The sequence below is a fragment of the Amyelois transitella genome, chromosome 13, assembly GCF_032362555.1.
Source record: "Amyelois transitella isolate CPQ chromosome 13, ilAmyTran1.1, whole genome shotgun sequence".
Lineage (NCBI taxonomy): Eukaryota > Metazoa > Arthropoda > Insecta > Lepidoptera > Pyralidae > Amyelois > Amyelois transitella.
Window position 1 is genome coordinate 3,736,441 of NC_083516.1, and position 14,708 is coordinate 3,751,148.

At 33.5% G+C, this 14,708-nt stretch overlaps 1 protein-coding gene across 1 annotated transcript in view; it reads left to right on the plus strand.

Annotated features, from left to right (window-relative positions):
• Positions 1-14,708, plus strand: part of LOC106140377 (matrix metalloproteinase-2) — a 160,571-nt gene that overhangs the window by 33,030 nt on the left and 112,833 nt on the right. Inside the window, exons 3-4 of the mRNA XM_060947239.1 lie at positions 9,814-9,921; positions 10,378-10,550. Of these exons, the coding sequence (XP_060803222.1) occupies positions 9,814-9,921; positions 10,378-10,550 (281 nt within the window). The remainder of the gene's footprint in view (positions 1-9,813; positions 9,922-10,377; positions 10,551-14,708) is intronic.

Below are 14,708 nucleotides of genomic sequence, written 5' to 3' on the forward strand. Positions count from 1 at the left end.
TGACATGCACTTACATACTTATGGTCCGACTCATCGACTCACATACTTTAAGCGACCTAAAGTGCAGCATACGGGCGACTAGCGACCAACGGCTCGACCAACGGATCGACAACGTTGCCAACTGTTACTGATGACAAAGCGCTAAATCGGGCTTTACAAAAAAGGTCAAAAAGAAGCAATAAAAGAACTCAGACTGATTGTTGCAGGTCGTACGACTACTAGTTGTTGGCTGCGAGCACTGGTCTGTTTTATTTAAAAAAAAATCTAGTCGTTACGACTGAGGTCTTTCAAAATCGGCGGCACGCTGACCTAGCCCTTACTCTACCCGCCAGACGCGACTCTTTTGTTGTAACTTGCAAGTCATTGTATATTGTTGTACCCTAAAAAGCAGCTTAGTGATGCAACTTGATACTGATACTGGCCTTCTCTTATCCCATTTTGGTTAAATATTTATAATTAAGTTCGTCGTGTATGGCTTTCTCGAAAAAAGTTACTTGCCTAGTTTATATCGCGGTATTGTTATATTTGAGAATGATATATTTGCCGTGTCGTTCCGGGCACTTTAGAATAGGACCACACTGTAACAAATAGTATCTATTATAACCGTTACAAGAACGATATAGCTATGTAATAGTAATCTGATATAATTTGAATGTAGTTTGCAATTTATTGGCCACAAAATTGCCGCAAACATTTAAGCTTTAGGTTGTTCTAATACCTGTTCATTTCTTAATAGATTTCTTAATCGCGAGACAGTATTATTTTAAAGAAAATTATAACAGTTACGAAACGTTACACTTTTTAATTGCTTATTTTTTGGGAGCTTTTATCATGTTGACATGACAGCTTCCTACTTGAGAATACAAATAAACCAATCACAAAATATAAAACCCGTTATGTTACTTAATGAATGACTTAAAGCATACGAGGTAATCTATTCATAGGAAAATGAAATTTATCATGTAAGTATATTATTAGAATGCAAAAAATATACATATTTAAATTGTTATGTAGCTGTTGTTACCAATATGTATTGCTTATTATACATTTATGAATAGAAGTGTGAATCTGACTTATTTGATGTGAAAAACGAATATAACTATTAAAGACGTTGCCTTACATTTCAGAAAATGAAATTGTTATTAGCTAAATAAAGTCAAGTTAACGCTAATATGCCTTACATAAAAGAAAATGCAGTAGAAAAATGCATAAATTTTTATTTTTTTAAATAAACGCATTATAACTTTGATACTTAATAATGATATAAGTTGAAATGGTATATTCGCGCGCACAGGTGATAGCACGTTCACTGCCATATCCCTAGAAACCCGACTCAAATAACGAGAAAAACAAAGTATTACAGAAAAATATTAATATTTGCGCAAGCTGCGTTGTCATAAACATCCAATATTAAATAAGTTTTTATGCTTTACAGAGTTATAAACAACTAGAGACGTAATGCGATATAATACCAATTTTATGTAAGGCGGAACAGTAAAATATGGAAGTTCTTTAGTAAACCGTAAAAGTCACGGACCGCAATATCGGAGTTTATAGCGATCCGATATTAGTATTTACTCTGTGGCAATAACCCAGGGTTCTCCTGGCTATTTGGATTGGACTCTAAGCCCGATATTTCCACCTTAGAATATCTTAATATGAACGCGACGTTCTGAGATTAATCTTAAGATACGTTCTTTCTAAGTTCATCTGACTTGCAACATTCATGAGCCAACTTAACTTCCACGAGATTGTTTGAATTTACATAATCACTCCTAATTTGTAGTAAGTTAGTATAAGAAGGATTCATGGTGTAAACAATTCACAATCATATCTAGAGAATAGAATATATTGTGAGGATTTTACTCCTTAAGCAAACGATATATTTATAAATACATCAATATAGTAAGGAGATAATGATGTTCTAAATGTACAACCAAAGAGGATATAATCACTTCGTTTCATGTACAACTGATACCTGAAGACTGAAAATCACTGTTCACTTTTCTAGATTTTTGGTTTTCCTATGACTACGAAGATAATAATATTTTCTGTGACGATAAACATTAAATTAAAAAAAAATGCAAATTAAAAGGAGTTTCCAGCATTCTACCCTTAAAACTGCCAACATAGATTTTTCTTTTAATTTTAAGAGTATATTAGTGTTCCATGAAATGTGTTAGCTACATAACGTGAGCTAGCTGCATGGCTGCACCGAACTTTTCTCACGCACGCTCATTCTGCATGCGTGGAGTGATGCCTTTAACAAGAATATATGTATTAAACGACCATCGATGAAGAACTTTACATACGTTGTAATAGTGTCACATATTTTTTTCTATTCAAAATCACTCAAATGTTTTATAAACAATTTGCTTCAACATGGCCCCTAAAACATACCTAAATAACTGAGGAGTGTAAGACGAATAAAAGCAATAGAAAAACTTTTGAATTCATTTCTATTAAAATCATAAATTTTTTTTAAAATCATAAATTACATAATCAAGATATTGTGAAATATATTATCACAGTGATACTCTCAGTAGTAGCAGTCAATTCAGACAATATCTTTAAAAACTACCAATATCTAAAATTTATTTAGAGTTACTTACCATCCTTACACGATATTCTCAAAAACTTAATTAACCAATCCATATCAATTACCGGATAATAATATCAAATTGCATTTTGTCATAACGTATGCTGAATCGAGATATTTTTTTCGTATTGTACAGCATTGGTGTCAAAACCCTGTACCCCGCAGGCGCCGACCAACTTCGTATGCTCGGCGAAAACGGCCCCGTTGGTTACTGGAAAACTGATATTGATCCAAGGGTTCCGCACTCATTCAACACGAGAAACTCACTATTTCATATGCCAAATTAATTAAATTCGTTACTGCGTCATGTTCTTTATAAAAATAAGTATCTTTTTCGCTACCTTTATTTATTTTGAAGTTAGCATACACATCTTTCAAACTCCATTCATATGGTCAACTGCTATCTCATTCATGCTCATATTTTCCTATACGCTATTCCATTCACCTGTTTCTTTTCCTGCTTCTTACATCTGTCTGTTTCATCATGTCTACTTGATTTTACATGAAATCTAGACTGCTGTTAGTGAAGTATGTTTAAATCTTAGGTATAGAGATAGATAGGGTAGGTTTGTTTTGTAATAGTGGTCAATCGGTCCAAAGTTATGACATCAATTAAGTGATGAGGAGTATCTCATCTTGCTAGACTGTGAAGAACGAATAAAGAGACAAATCCGTGTGAGTCTCACCAAATTTAAAAGCTTAAAATGGAAATTTGGAGCAATAGGACGTTAAAACAAAAACGCGGATGAAGATTCTCAACCCTTATTCACATAAAATTAGATATGAACGAAACGAGTTAGTACACTAAGACGAGTGAGTGCGAAGCCGAAGCGAGTCGAGTCAAATTATCGCGATCTTCATCGCTCATTCATCATTATCATTCCCGACTGATTTCATTTAAGATGTGACAGTTTGTTTTAATTAACTACACACTTCCTGCGGTTACGGTCGTGGGCTCCGATAAGTCGGTCAAACAGACGGAATTCACGATTTTCCTTTTCCCACAATTCTACCTTCACAAATGTAGTTTCCTGGTTTTAAAATTACTTCATACAATAATTTACGCAAATTGTGACACATTGAATGTAGCTGGTATTTCTGTTTGTGTCTTTGTCCATGACTAACGGATAGGCTTATAAACATCGGATTCTTCTTTTGGTTGACGGGCTACCAACCTGTCACTATATAAATCTTAATTCTATTATTAAGCCAAACAGTTGAACGTGGCTTATCAGTCTATCAAGACTGCTGGCTCTGTCTCACCCGCAAGGGACATAGACGTGATAATATGTATGTATTGTTTCTTTTTGTATGATACAGGATTTGTACAGGAAAAGTTACCTGATAAACATGAAATGTTTCAAGTATGTGGTTATAGAGCGGGATTTTATTGCAATATTTTGTGCCGATTACTTGCTTATTAACTGGCAAAAAATACCAGTAGCCCAATACTGAATTATATAATCAACAAGGAAAACTACAGAAACGAGCAATGTTACATTTTAATTTTGTTATTATAGGTATTCTGAAAAGGATAATATTTCATTTTGACTTTAAACTCGATACCTGAAAACCTAGAGCCGAAGACCTTGTCGCTGGTAATAATATAATTTCTGTCGAATCGATTTTTCTTATCAAAACAAATCACATATTTTGTCGTGTGGTTTCCGGCATCAGGAAAAAAAATTGGACCACTCCATCTCATTCCTATGGATGTCGTAAAAGGCGATCCCAAGATAGGCTTACAAACTTGGGATTCTTTTTTAGGCGATGGGCTAGTAACCTGTAACTATTTGAATCTCAATTTTATCATTGAGCTAAACAGCTGAACGTGGCCTTTCGGTGTTTTCGGGACTGTTGGCTTTGTCTGCCCTGCAAGGGATATAAACGAGATTAAAATGTAAAATAATATTACACAAATTCGTTAAGATTACTGCAATTCAGACTGCAATCAACTGGAAAATTGAATGGACTCACCTTTCCAAAGAAACGCACAATGCACTCACGTCATTGCTAAAGGGACACTAAATTTATATTACAATTTGCCGCCATTGTCAAAGCCCCATAATTTCGTCTAATTTCATGTTCACCATTGGAAATTCAAATTTGATACTTCTTTGTTACATATTGAAATACTAATGGAATGGGTTTATGTTCTGTTTTTTTTCCTAATTATAATAAAATACATGCATGGATATCTTGTCATTTACAGTTTTTGTTTTTTAAGATTTTACTATATAATTAATATTTTACTTTTAATCATACAATAATATGTAGGGAAACTCTTACTTCTCTTTCCTGAAATATCAGTTTTCCCATGCTTGTCGTAAAAGGCGACTAAGGGAAAGGCTATTTAAGTATTTAACATGGGATTCTTCTAGTAGGCGACGGGCGAGCAACCTGTCTCACTCGAAGAAGCCACCATTCATACTAGTGTAGTGCAGGATAGTTTGAAGAAAAACTAGTGTGAAGGACATGCGTTTTATTAAAACAGAAATTCCAGTTACACGTGGGACTCCCACGCATCTCATTATTGTCATCACTGAGCACTGAACGCCTGATCTACTGCGCTCTGCGCCACAGATGTTCGTCCCTAAACGACATACATGACGAATGATCTCGACTGACCTATTAACAGTAATTATCTGAACTGAAACTGCCTTCGGTGAATTACTGACTCAGCCAATAATATAAAATTTTATATTAACATAGGTTACGGTTTTATTTCATACGTGGTGGACAGAGAGAAGTCTCATGAAAAATAATAGATAACTCAACGCCTAAAAGAAAATCTCAAGTTTATAAGTAAATGCACTATTTTATAAAGCTACAAGATTTTTTTTTTGGTTTTCATTCAAATTTAAACTTCATTTAGGCCAACTAAATTTGAATCTGCATGAAATCTTGAAAATGTTCACGATATGCGCTCTTAAAACTAACATGCTGATGGACAAATTTTTCAATAAATTAAAATTATACCGATTATGAATATGGCCGAACTAAAAAATACAATATCATATCGAACGAAAATACTTAAAAAAAATTAATAAAATATCACCCCTCCATACAATTTTATTATCTGTTCGTGATGACAGCCATGTGTGGGGCGTCCGATAAAGGAGTGACGAGCTAGTTCTAATGGTGTGTAATCAGATCACTACCCCTGATGAAGATAGATGGGACTTTCATAATTGTTCTAGGGGTAATATTAATTACCTTTAAAATACAAAAAAGAAACATAAATTTTCAGGCACACAGTATAAGTTTTTGTCTTTTTCGTAGGTATAACCTAACCATACCTAGTTTATTTTTTCCTAGCCTTAGTGTAAATCTCGAAATCCCGGATTCGAAATCCGACCAAGGAATGTTTAGAAATGATTTTTTTTTGATCGGCTTTGTTCTTGTGTTTGTCTTGTCTTTATGTTTATCTATTAAGTATTTAGTATAATATCTCGTACCTATCACAAGTCTCGAACCTATGTCGCAGCTAACTCAATCTATGTAATCTGTCTTATATATATTTATTTATATCTATTGACTTTATTGCACATAAATTATAATAAAATAACATAACCTTTAACTTATGCCTAGGTGTAATAATAATGTAACGTCCTCATCGCATTAGTCAATCTCTTCCAGTAATGGACACAGAACGCAGTGAGTGTTTGATGGCAGTAAGATTCAGATAAAGTGACGGGACAAGATGCAAGTCCATACCTTAAGAAGTAAAGTTAAAACTAAAATTTATAAAATCTTTTGGTTTTTTAATTGTAATTAATTTCATGTTTTCTTCTTATATTTAAGTCCATACGATTCTTTTCTCTGTTTTTCTTGTATCATAAATTAAATTCTAATTCTATAATTAATTAGCATTTTTATTGACGATCTTATGTCAAAATGTAGGGCAAATGTAAGGCTGTGAGCGCACAAATCATCTTGCGTGCCTGTTTGTTCTAATTGACGGTGATCATTAGCCTGCTCCCGTTTCAAGCTTTTTTACTTAATCACTAAGAAAAATACTATTAGCTTTGACCTGATATCGCAATAAAGATAGTGGATATGGGAAAAGTTATTATAGGCAACCTTTACGTAACACTGCTGCGTACAACATTAGACTCGTACGCTGCTCTTGTCTTTACTGCCTGCCCTAGCTACGATTAAAATGTACTTTGAAAAATAAAAGGTATATAATAAATTATCAAAATAAACTTTAAACAATTTCAATTAAGGTAAGGCAAAAATTAATAATAACAGTGAAGATAGAGGTTTTCCTTTATAATATTACTGTGCAGGCAAACAGTTGTGGAAAAATCTGAACCCCAGTTCATACAAAAATGTCGATTTAGAAAGTATAGAACAATCATTAACCGTACATGGAAGTAAGTGTAGAAGCACAGTTGCTTTATAATAATATAACACAAATCTACTGGTTAATTTGCTCGGGTTATTCACATTCTCAGGTGTTCAGCCTTTTCATAACATTATAGTTGACAATTTAGAACGTTCACATAAAATTTATACAACTTATATTCATACTAGACTTGCAGCTGTTTTCTATAAGGCTATTCTTCCGTTTCAATTGAAAATGCATGTTGCTTTTGTAGTTTGAGATTATGTAGCTTTCAAGATAAATAATTAGAATAGGTATGGAATTCAATAAAACTCAACTATGAATTAATTTATCATTCAGGTCTCAACAAACAAAAAATTAACGAACTTTTGCACCCCTTTTGTGCACAATTCTAATACTACTTTATTGCAAAATTATAATTATGTACACAGTTATAATAAAACTATAATACTTATGCGCCTAACTTATTACTATCTGTTATACCGTTTATAAATTATGTTTTCATGGTATTCTAACATCGCACAAAATAACAACTTCAAACGCGAAATTAAATTAACTAAGTACCTACATATAATAATTTAGGATCAAAGCGATTGGCAATAAATTTCCAGATAATAGAAATCAATTAACACGGCTCCATTGTATAATTAACCTAATTGCCTGAATATTTGCATTTATTTTATGGGACCATTTTGTCGGCGCCATATTAGGAAAGCCAATTCGGAAAATTGGAGGACTGACCTGAAAACTAAAAGTGTTTTATACTTAGAAAATGGCGGAATAATTAGTAATGGACCTTTTAACAACATTTTATGTGCGAACGCTATTATGTTTCACGCATCAACTACTGATCAGATTTCAATGAAACTTTACGGTCAGTACCTTATACTTGTCAAGAAGCTCATAGTCTAATAATTACATCGGAACAAATCATAGACTAGATGAGTTCAATAAAAAATAACAAGAGAGCGAAGCCGCGAATCAAAGCTAGCTTAATAAGAATGAAAATTGGAAATTAAAACACACTGAAATTCCAAATTGGTTATTTTATGACAATGTATTTTTTATAAAGATGTAGGTACTTAAGTAACTAGACGTATTGTGCTATAAAAATAGCATTGTTGTGTATTCCACAAAATGAACTGCAAAAAATGGCCAAATGTCAGCTTAATCTTGCACGATCATCTATACTAATATTATAAAGCTGAAGAGTTTGTTTTGTTTGTTTGTTTGTTTGTTTGTTTGTTTGTTTAAACGCGCTAATCTCAGAAACTACTGAACCGATTTTAATAATTCTTTCATTGTTAGATAGACTATTTATCGAGGAAGGCTATAGGCTACATTTTATCCCGGATTTCCTACGGGAAACGTCAACAATGCAGGTGAAAGTTGAATGAGTCGGCCATCTGCGAGTTTCCACGCGAACGCTGCGCAAACCAACAAAGATATAGTAAAACAATGTACTAAAGATATGAAGTACTCATTTTTTGCCACAAAAAAGTCCGCGAGAGCATATATCTATCTCTTAAGGTTTACTTACAATAACCACTTTTATGTTCATTTTTTAAGATTATTTTTTCATTATAAACATAAGTTATTTTTTACAATATATAAATCAGACGAATAGGTTTTGAGATATAGTCGTTATAAGCAATTTGTAGCGAAACATTTAATACGGCAAACCAGCGTTCTTTCTAATACGCGTGACCGCCTGCAAAAATAAATATGATGCCCAAAATAACTATTCCACGCGGACGAAGTCGCGGGCACAGCTAGTTATTAAATACAAGTGTAGGAAAATGAAGTTCTGAACACCTTTTTATTGACTTTACTCAAGATAACATTTGGCCTGTTGGAACAGCGTTAGTCAGCTGCCACAGCCTTAAGCATTTGTGGTCCAAATCATATAAACTTATTTAGATTTTGTCGAAAAAGTTTCTTAGAAAATAAACATTGCCATTCCATATGGCAAAAAAGGTATGCTGCTTTATACACGTAGATTAGAATAATACTTAGTTGTAGATTTAAAGAACAAATTGAAATAATATGCAAATAGTAAGTATGTATTATTATACATACTTAAGTATGTATTATTATACATACTTACTATTTGCATACTATTTCAATAGGATTGTAACTTCTATGAAAATGTCTTTACAACTAAAAACGCCAAATTTTTTTTAACTATAGGTAACCAATATATTTTTCTTCTCACAATTAAATCCACTTCATCCCAACTGGCAGCACCTTAGGGTCGAGGACAATGGGCCCGTGTTGCACAAAGTGTTCATTGTTGTCCGGAAACTCGCTTTAGGTAAACAAGTTTTTTCTCCAGGTGGTATTTGATAATGATTTTAAATTAAAGATGGCATATTATTTTTAATTTACAAATACGGCCAAAATTTTTTAGGCTTTCAGTTGACCGAACTTGTATATGTAGCCAATAATATTAATCTTTAACTCAAGTACTTACATAATATACATTTTCTATAAGTATGATAAATTTCCCTCCGGGAAAGAGGCGTGATTTTATGTATGTATGTATGATAAATTTGCAGGACGTGTGGTCCCCAGCACCAATAAAAAGGGAAAAGGACCACTCCATCTCGTTGTGGATGTCGTTAAGGGCGACTATAGGCTTATAAACTTGGGATTCTTCCAATTGGGTGATGGGCTAGCAACCTGCCACTATTTAAATCTCAATTCTATCATTAATTCAGCTGAATGTGGCCTATCAGTCGTTTCAAGACTGTTGTGTCTGTCTGTCTGTCTACCCTGCGAGGGATGTATAGAAGTGATTATATGTATATGTAATTGTATACTCATAAATACTTATTTATATTCTGCCATTTGCTCTTTTCAGAGATCATACTTGGAGACTTTTGGGTACTTACAAAAGGGCCTGCCGGAGAACCTATTGCTGGAAGGTGACTACGAAGATGACTTCAGGATCGCGATTAAAACGTTACAAGTAAGATTAAATATATACCCACCTTGGTACTTATTTTTGGTTCCATTCTGTTTTCCCGTTATCATGAAAATAACAAGAACTATTACAAACACACAATAACAAAAATTACAAACATTACTTTCGCATTTAGAATATAATTTGGATTGTGAAAAAAGTAGTCAAATATTTATTATTTAATCTAAAAGTAAAAACGGCACTGAATTAAAATATATAGATATATCTAATATTTCTGAAGGTTTTACTTAGGTATAAACCAAAATTAGTCAATTCACCAGAACAATATTAAATTAATCAGAGTTCTATGTTCACGGACAATAAAAATGTTTTGTCTCAAACCAAACATTCTACCAGGTGCTGCTGATAAAATATTCTACCTCTATGATAAACTTCGGGCTTATAAGCGGTGATTGAAAAACTGACTGACAATAAGATTATTGAATGAAATTTTTTCTACAGGAATTCGGTGGTATTCCTGTAACGGGTGTAATAGACGAAGATACGAAAAGTTTATTGAAACAGAAGCGATGCGGCCGGCCGGACCGGGAAATTGGAGACGAGGAGAATATTAGGCGGAAGAAAAGATTCGCTGTGCAGGGCGAAAAGTGGCATCACACCAATTTGACTTGGAGGTAAGTTCCCTAGTTTAAAATAATGTCAAAACATTTAGATATTTTAATTAAGTTCATTAAGGAATTCAATTTAGGAATAAAACCTATAGTTAATGCAGGGATTCTTGTGACACTAGCGACTCCTATCATAAATGTTTTGAAACAGCGCCATCTAGTATTAATATATTGAAAAAATAAAGCACTTATGAACGCATTCATAGTAGTTTCAACTATTCGATAAGAGATGGACCACATCGAAAATGTTCAGTTACTTGTCGCTAGATGGCATTGTACAAATTACTACGTTTTTAACCCTGCAGTGGTCGCGCACCTAATCGAGACAAGAGTGGTCGCGCGGACTACATACGTAGTCCATATTCAAAATGAAATAACTTTGGTTTTTTTATATAATTTATTTATTTTACTTATGGAATTATAATCAGTATAGTTTTCTTAACTATACAAAATAAAATAAAAACTTAGATGTCAACTCTTTTTTATATTAATTAAACAAAAACAAAATTACTTTTCTAAATTGGCACAATAATCACAGCTTTGCTTGATTGAGATCACATTTAAATATAATAATTAAAATTAATCATTCATAGCATTTTCTACACAGGAAAGACACATAATCTTGGAATGATCTCCACAAATAAACTTCTAGCAGGCAGTGCACGACTTTCAAGTATTTTTATTGCGAGCTCTTCTGTAGTCGTGGCAACGGCACCTACATTGCTTGACGTCGCCTCTGAAGCTGGTGCTTGTCTTTTTTGGTCCGTAATACCTAGAAAATCTTAAATTTTTATTGTCAAAGACCTCGGCAACGATTTTGAGTCTATTCTTTTTTGAGCCAATGGTTTCATCCAACCCAAAGATAAGTCGATCAGGAAGTCCCGACGGCATATATTTTCATAATTTTTATTTGCTGTGTAAATACATAATGCATTTGGTGCACTCAAGTTTAGTAAATTGAAGAACACCGTTAGAGGCCATCTTCTAGAGTTTCTCGAAACGTCATACAAAGAACATTTAATCAACAAAAAACACTATGTTGCCTCCGGGTTCTCCCTCTGTTTTAAGGAACTGTTTTAGACCACACTGTGTTATCAACTCCTGTGTAATATTCATTACGCCATCGTCTTTGCTGAGGTGGTTCCCCATCTTCAGAACTTTAACCCGACCCTTCTCCATTAATATCTTGTTCCTGCTCTGATCTACTTCGTCATCCGAGCTAGACTCAGCTTGATAATTGTCGATGTCGGCATCAACTTCTCTCAACCACGCCTCTATTTGTGCAGCTTGTCGATAATCCATTTTTATCCTAAAAATATAATGTTAAATTTATTTATAGTAAAATAACATAAATCAAAAATATTTATATTACATATTTACATCAATTTATACATAAAATAAATTAAAACAAAAAAAATATGAACTGAAAAAATACTTACGTAATTGGTCGCACGGACTACGTGTGTAGTCCAGGAACTTTGCGGAGCTAGTATTGCTACATCCGCGTGTGACCGGCGCTCGTGCTGCACTGAGAACGTTCCGCGATAAGTCATTTGAAAGTACCTAGCGGCACAAGAACCTAACGTGTAGCGTTTAAGAAATAAAACTGATTTTGAATCAGTGGACTACATATGTAGTCCGCGCGACCACTGCAGGGTTAATTGTTTTCGTATCTTATTTCGATACTATTCGTATTTTACATTGTTATGTAATTTCTACATTATTATTTTACTGAAATATTTTTACGCCCTACATTCAGAAGGTAACTAAGTCAGTATTTTTTGTCACATCGTTTCTCTAATTTAGAAATAGGTTGGTATGATTATTAACTTATAAAATTAATATTTTTGTGGATTAACAAAAAAGTATATACGGCTAACACTCAGTAGCACTAGAGTTGGAAATAATAATATATACGTAAACTAAATTTCATAAAATTCTTTACTTTCCCACTTGGCTTCGCCTGCGCGAATTTAACGCCATCTACAAAAGTATACCGGTTTTTCGCAAATTCCAAGGGATTTATAGTGTTTCCCAGGATGTAACGTATTTTAGATATTACCCAAAAGATTGGTTCAGTAGATAACAAGTGAAAAGAATACAAAGAAACAAACAAACTTACTTTCGCATTTATAATAAAACTAGGAATAGATAGTCCAATTGTATCATATTCGGTACGATTATTTTAATGTGAAAATGTAAACCCTTCAACTTCATTTTGCTTATAACTTTTAATCACGCCAGTACTTAAATATTATTTATATCATTTACGTTTTAATAAAGTTGGTTTCTATTTAAACATGCGTACCAATAGATAGACATTCACTATTTGCTTTATTACCACATAAAATTGATGACAAATAATAGTTAAATCACAGAGCTCGTAAAAGTTACGACGCTTTCCGCGTGGCTTAATTAAAAGAATACTTACGTCCATTCGACGCCCCAAAAACGATTTAATGTTACGATCAGAGACTGGGAAGAATACTGTTCTTCTAAATGGTATATTTTTGTAGGTTTTCTATCAATAAGAAGCTGATATCAGTACGATAAAAGCACTTCACACACAAGATCTATTTCACAGTAAAGATGGAAATAAGTCTTGAACTTAGTATAGCGATATCGTACGTACTCAATCATCTTCAAACTGTTGCATTCTATGAAGTTTAATGCTACGCTTATTATGTACTGCAATATTCTTTGTTCATTTTATTACAAAATAAAAGTTCTACTTAAAACATAATACCCTACAAAGCAAGCATCGTTATTACGTGGGCAAGTTGCAGAGTGCCTCGTAGCTTGCAGAGTTTATTCAACTTGGTATCCCAAGAGTGAAAAAGCTGCCTCGCTCGCATCCATTTGAAGTGGAAACAACCACGGAACATGCGGATAATTTGAAAAGTTCACAATCACCTACACCAAACGCGGCTTCAGCACAATTTCCTGTCGAATTAATGGTCTGTCAATATTGTAGTCCTCCATTACAGCTTGTTGTGCAAACAGGCAATAAAAGTACGAGTAGCGCCATCTTGCGGTGGCATTACGTGAGTGTGGCGCCGGTTTGGCCGAACGAAGAAATAACAATAATTTGCTGAATTAATTGCTGATTGAAACTAAAAAAAATTATGAATATTTCGTCAATGCAGTTTAATGTTAAATTAGAAAATTTTTGAAAACAAAATCCCTACCTATAAATAATAATTGTGTATTCGAGTCCTACCAGGGGTTCACAGGAAAGAATCGTTTTGGAATGTCCGTAGCTACTACGTAGGGCGGTGCTGGCAGGGAGCCGCTCTAACTCCTTGCCATCAGATATCTTGACGCGTAAGCAATCATATATGGTAAAATAATGTCAAATTTGCCAAGAAAATAAATAAATTGATGATATTTAAGGCATTTTTTAAAATAGTATATGTTTTTTAAAAATTATGTATTATAAAAATTGACCGATTTCAAGTCACGATTCGGCACGTAACCGATTTAAACACAATTTCGTGAAACGGACTTGTTTCTCGTTTAATATCGAATATAATAATTACCCGCCTTGTAAATCGAACAATAAACAAATACATATCTGTTTCAAACGTCCGCACCGGTAGTTATTACATGGAAATAACGGTATTGTTTGCTATGCTCGTGACAGCTGTGACAAGCACGTTTCGCCACCCGCCGTGCGCGGCGCTGTCATCGCCAATCGGTTTAACACTAGAAACAATATTGAATTCGAAATAAAAGTATTTGAAAAATTATGCACATGCCCGAATTTGTATACCTCAATTTTTTCTGTCTAAATTAAAACTTGCCAACTTCTAATTATTCCAATTATCTTCCTCCAAAATTTTGTCAAGAAGGTATGTTTAGCTTTCGGTTCAAATTGAAACAAGGTTGCCAACAAAAATTAAAAGTTGAATTCTTAACAAAATTGGAAATAACTCAAAATGACTGAACTGTTGACCAATGATCTTGAAAATTTTTCTACTTTATTTCTATTGACCTACATACCTTTTAAATTTAATCAAAGTCAGACCAGCGATTTGAAAGCTATACAAACATACATACAAAAAAAGTATTTTCGCCTAAATTTGATTAGTAGATATAACGTTATAACGTTATGAAAAATCGTTAAATTAACAGTGCTGGCGCTGCTAAATCAGTCTTCTTTCA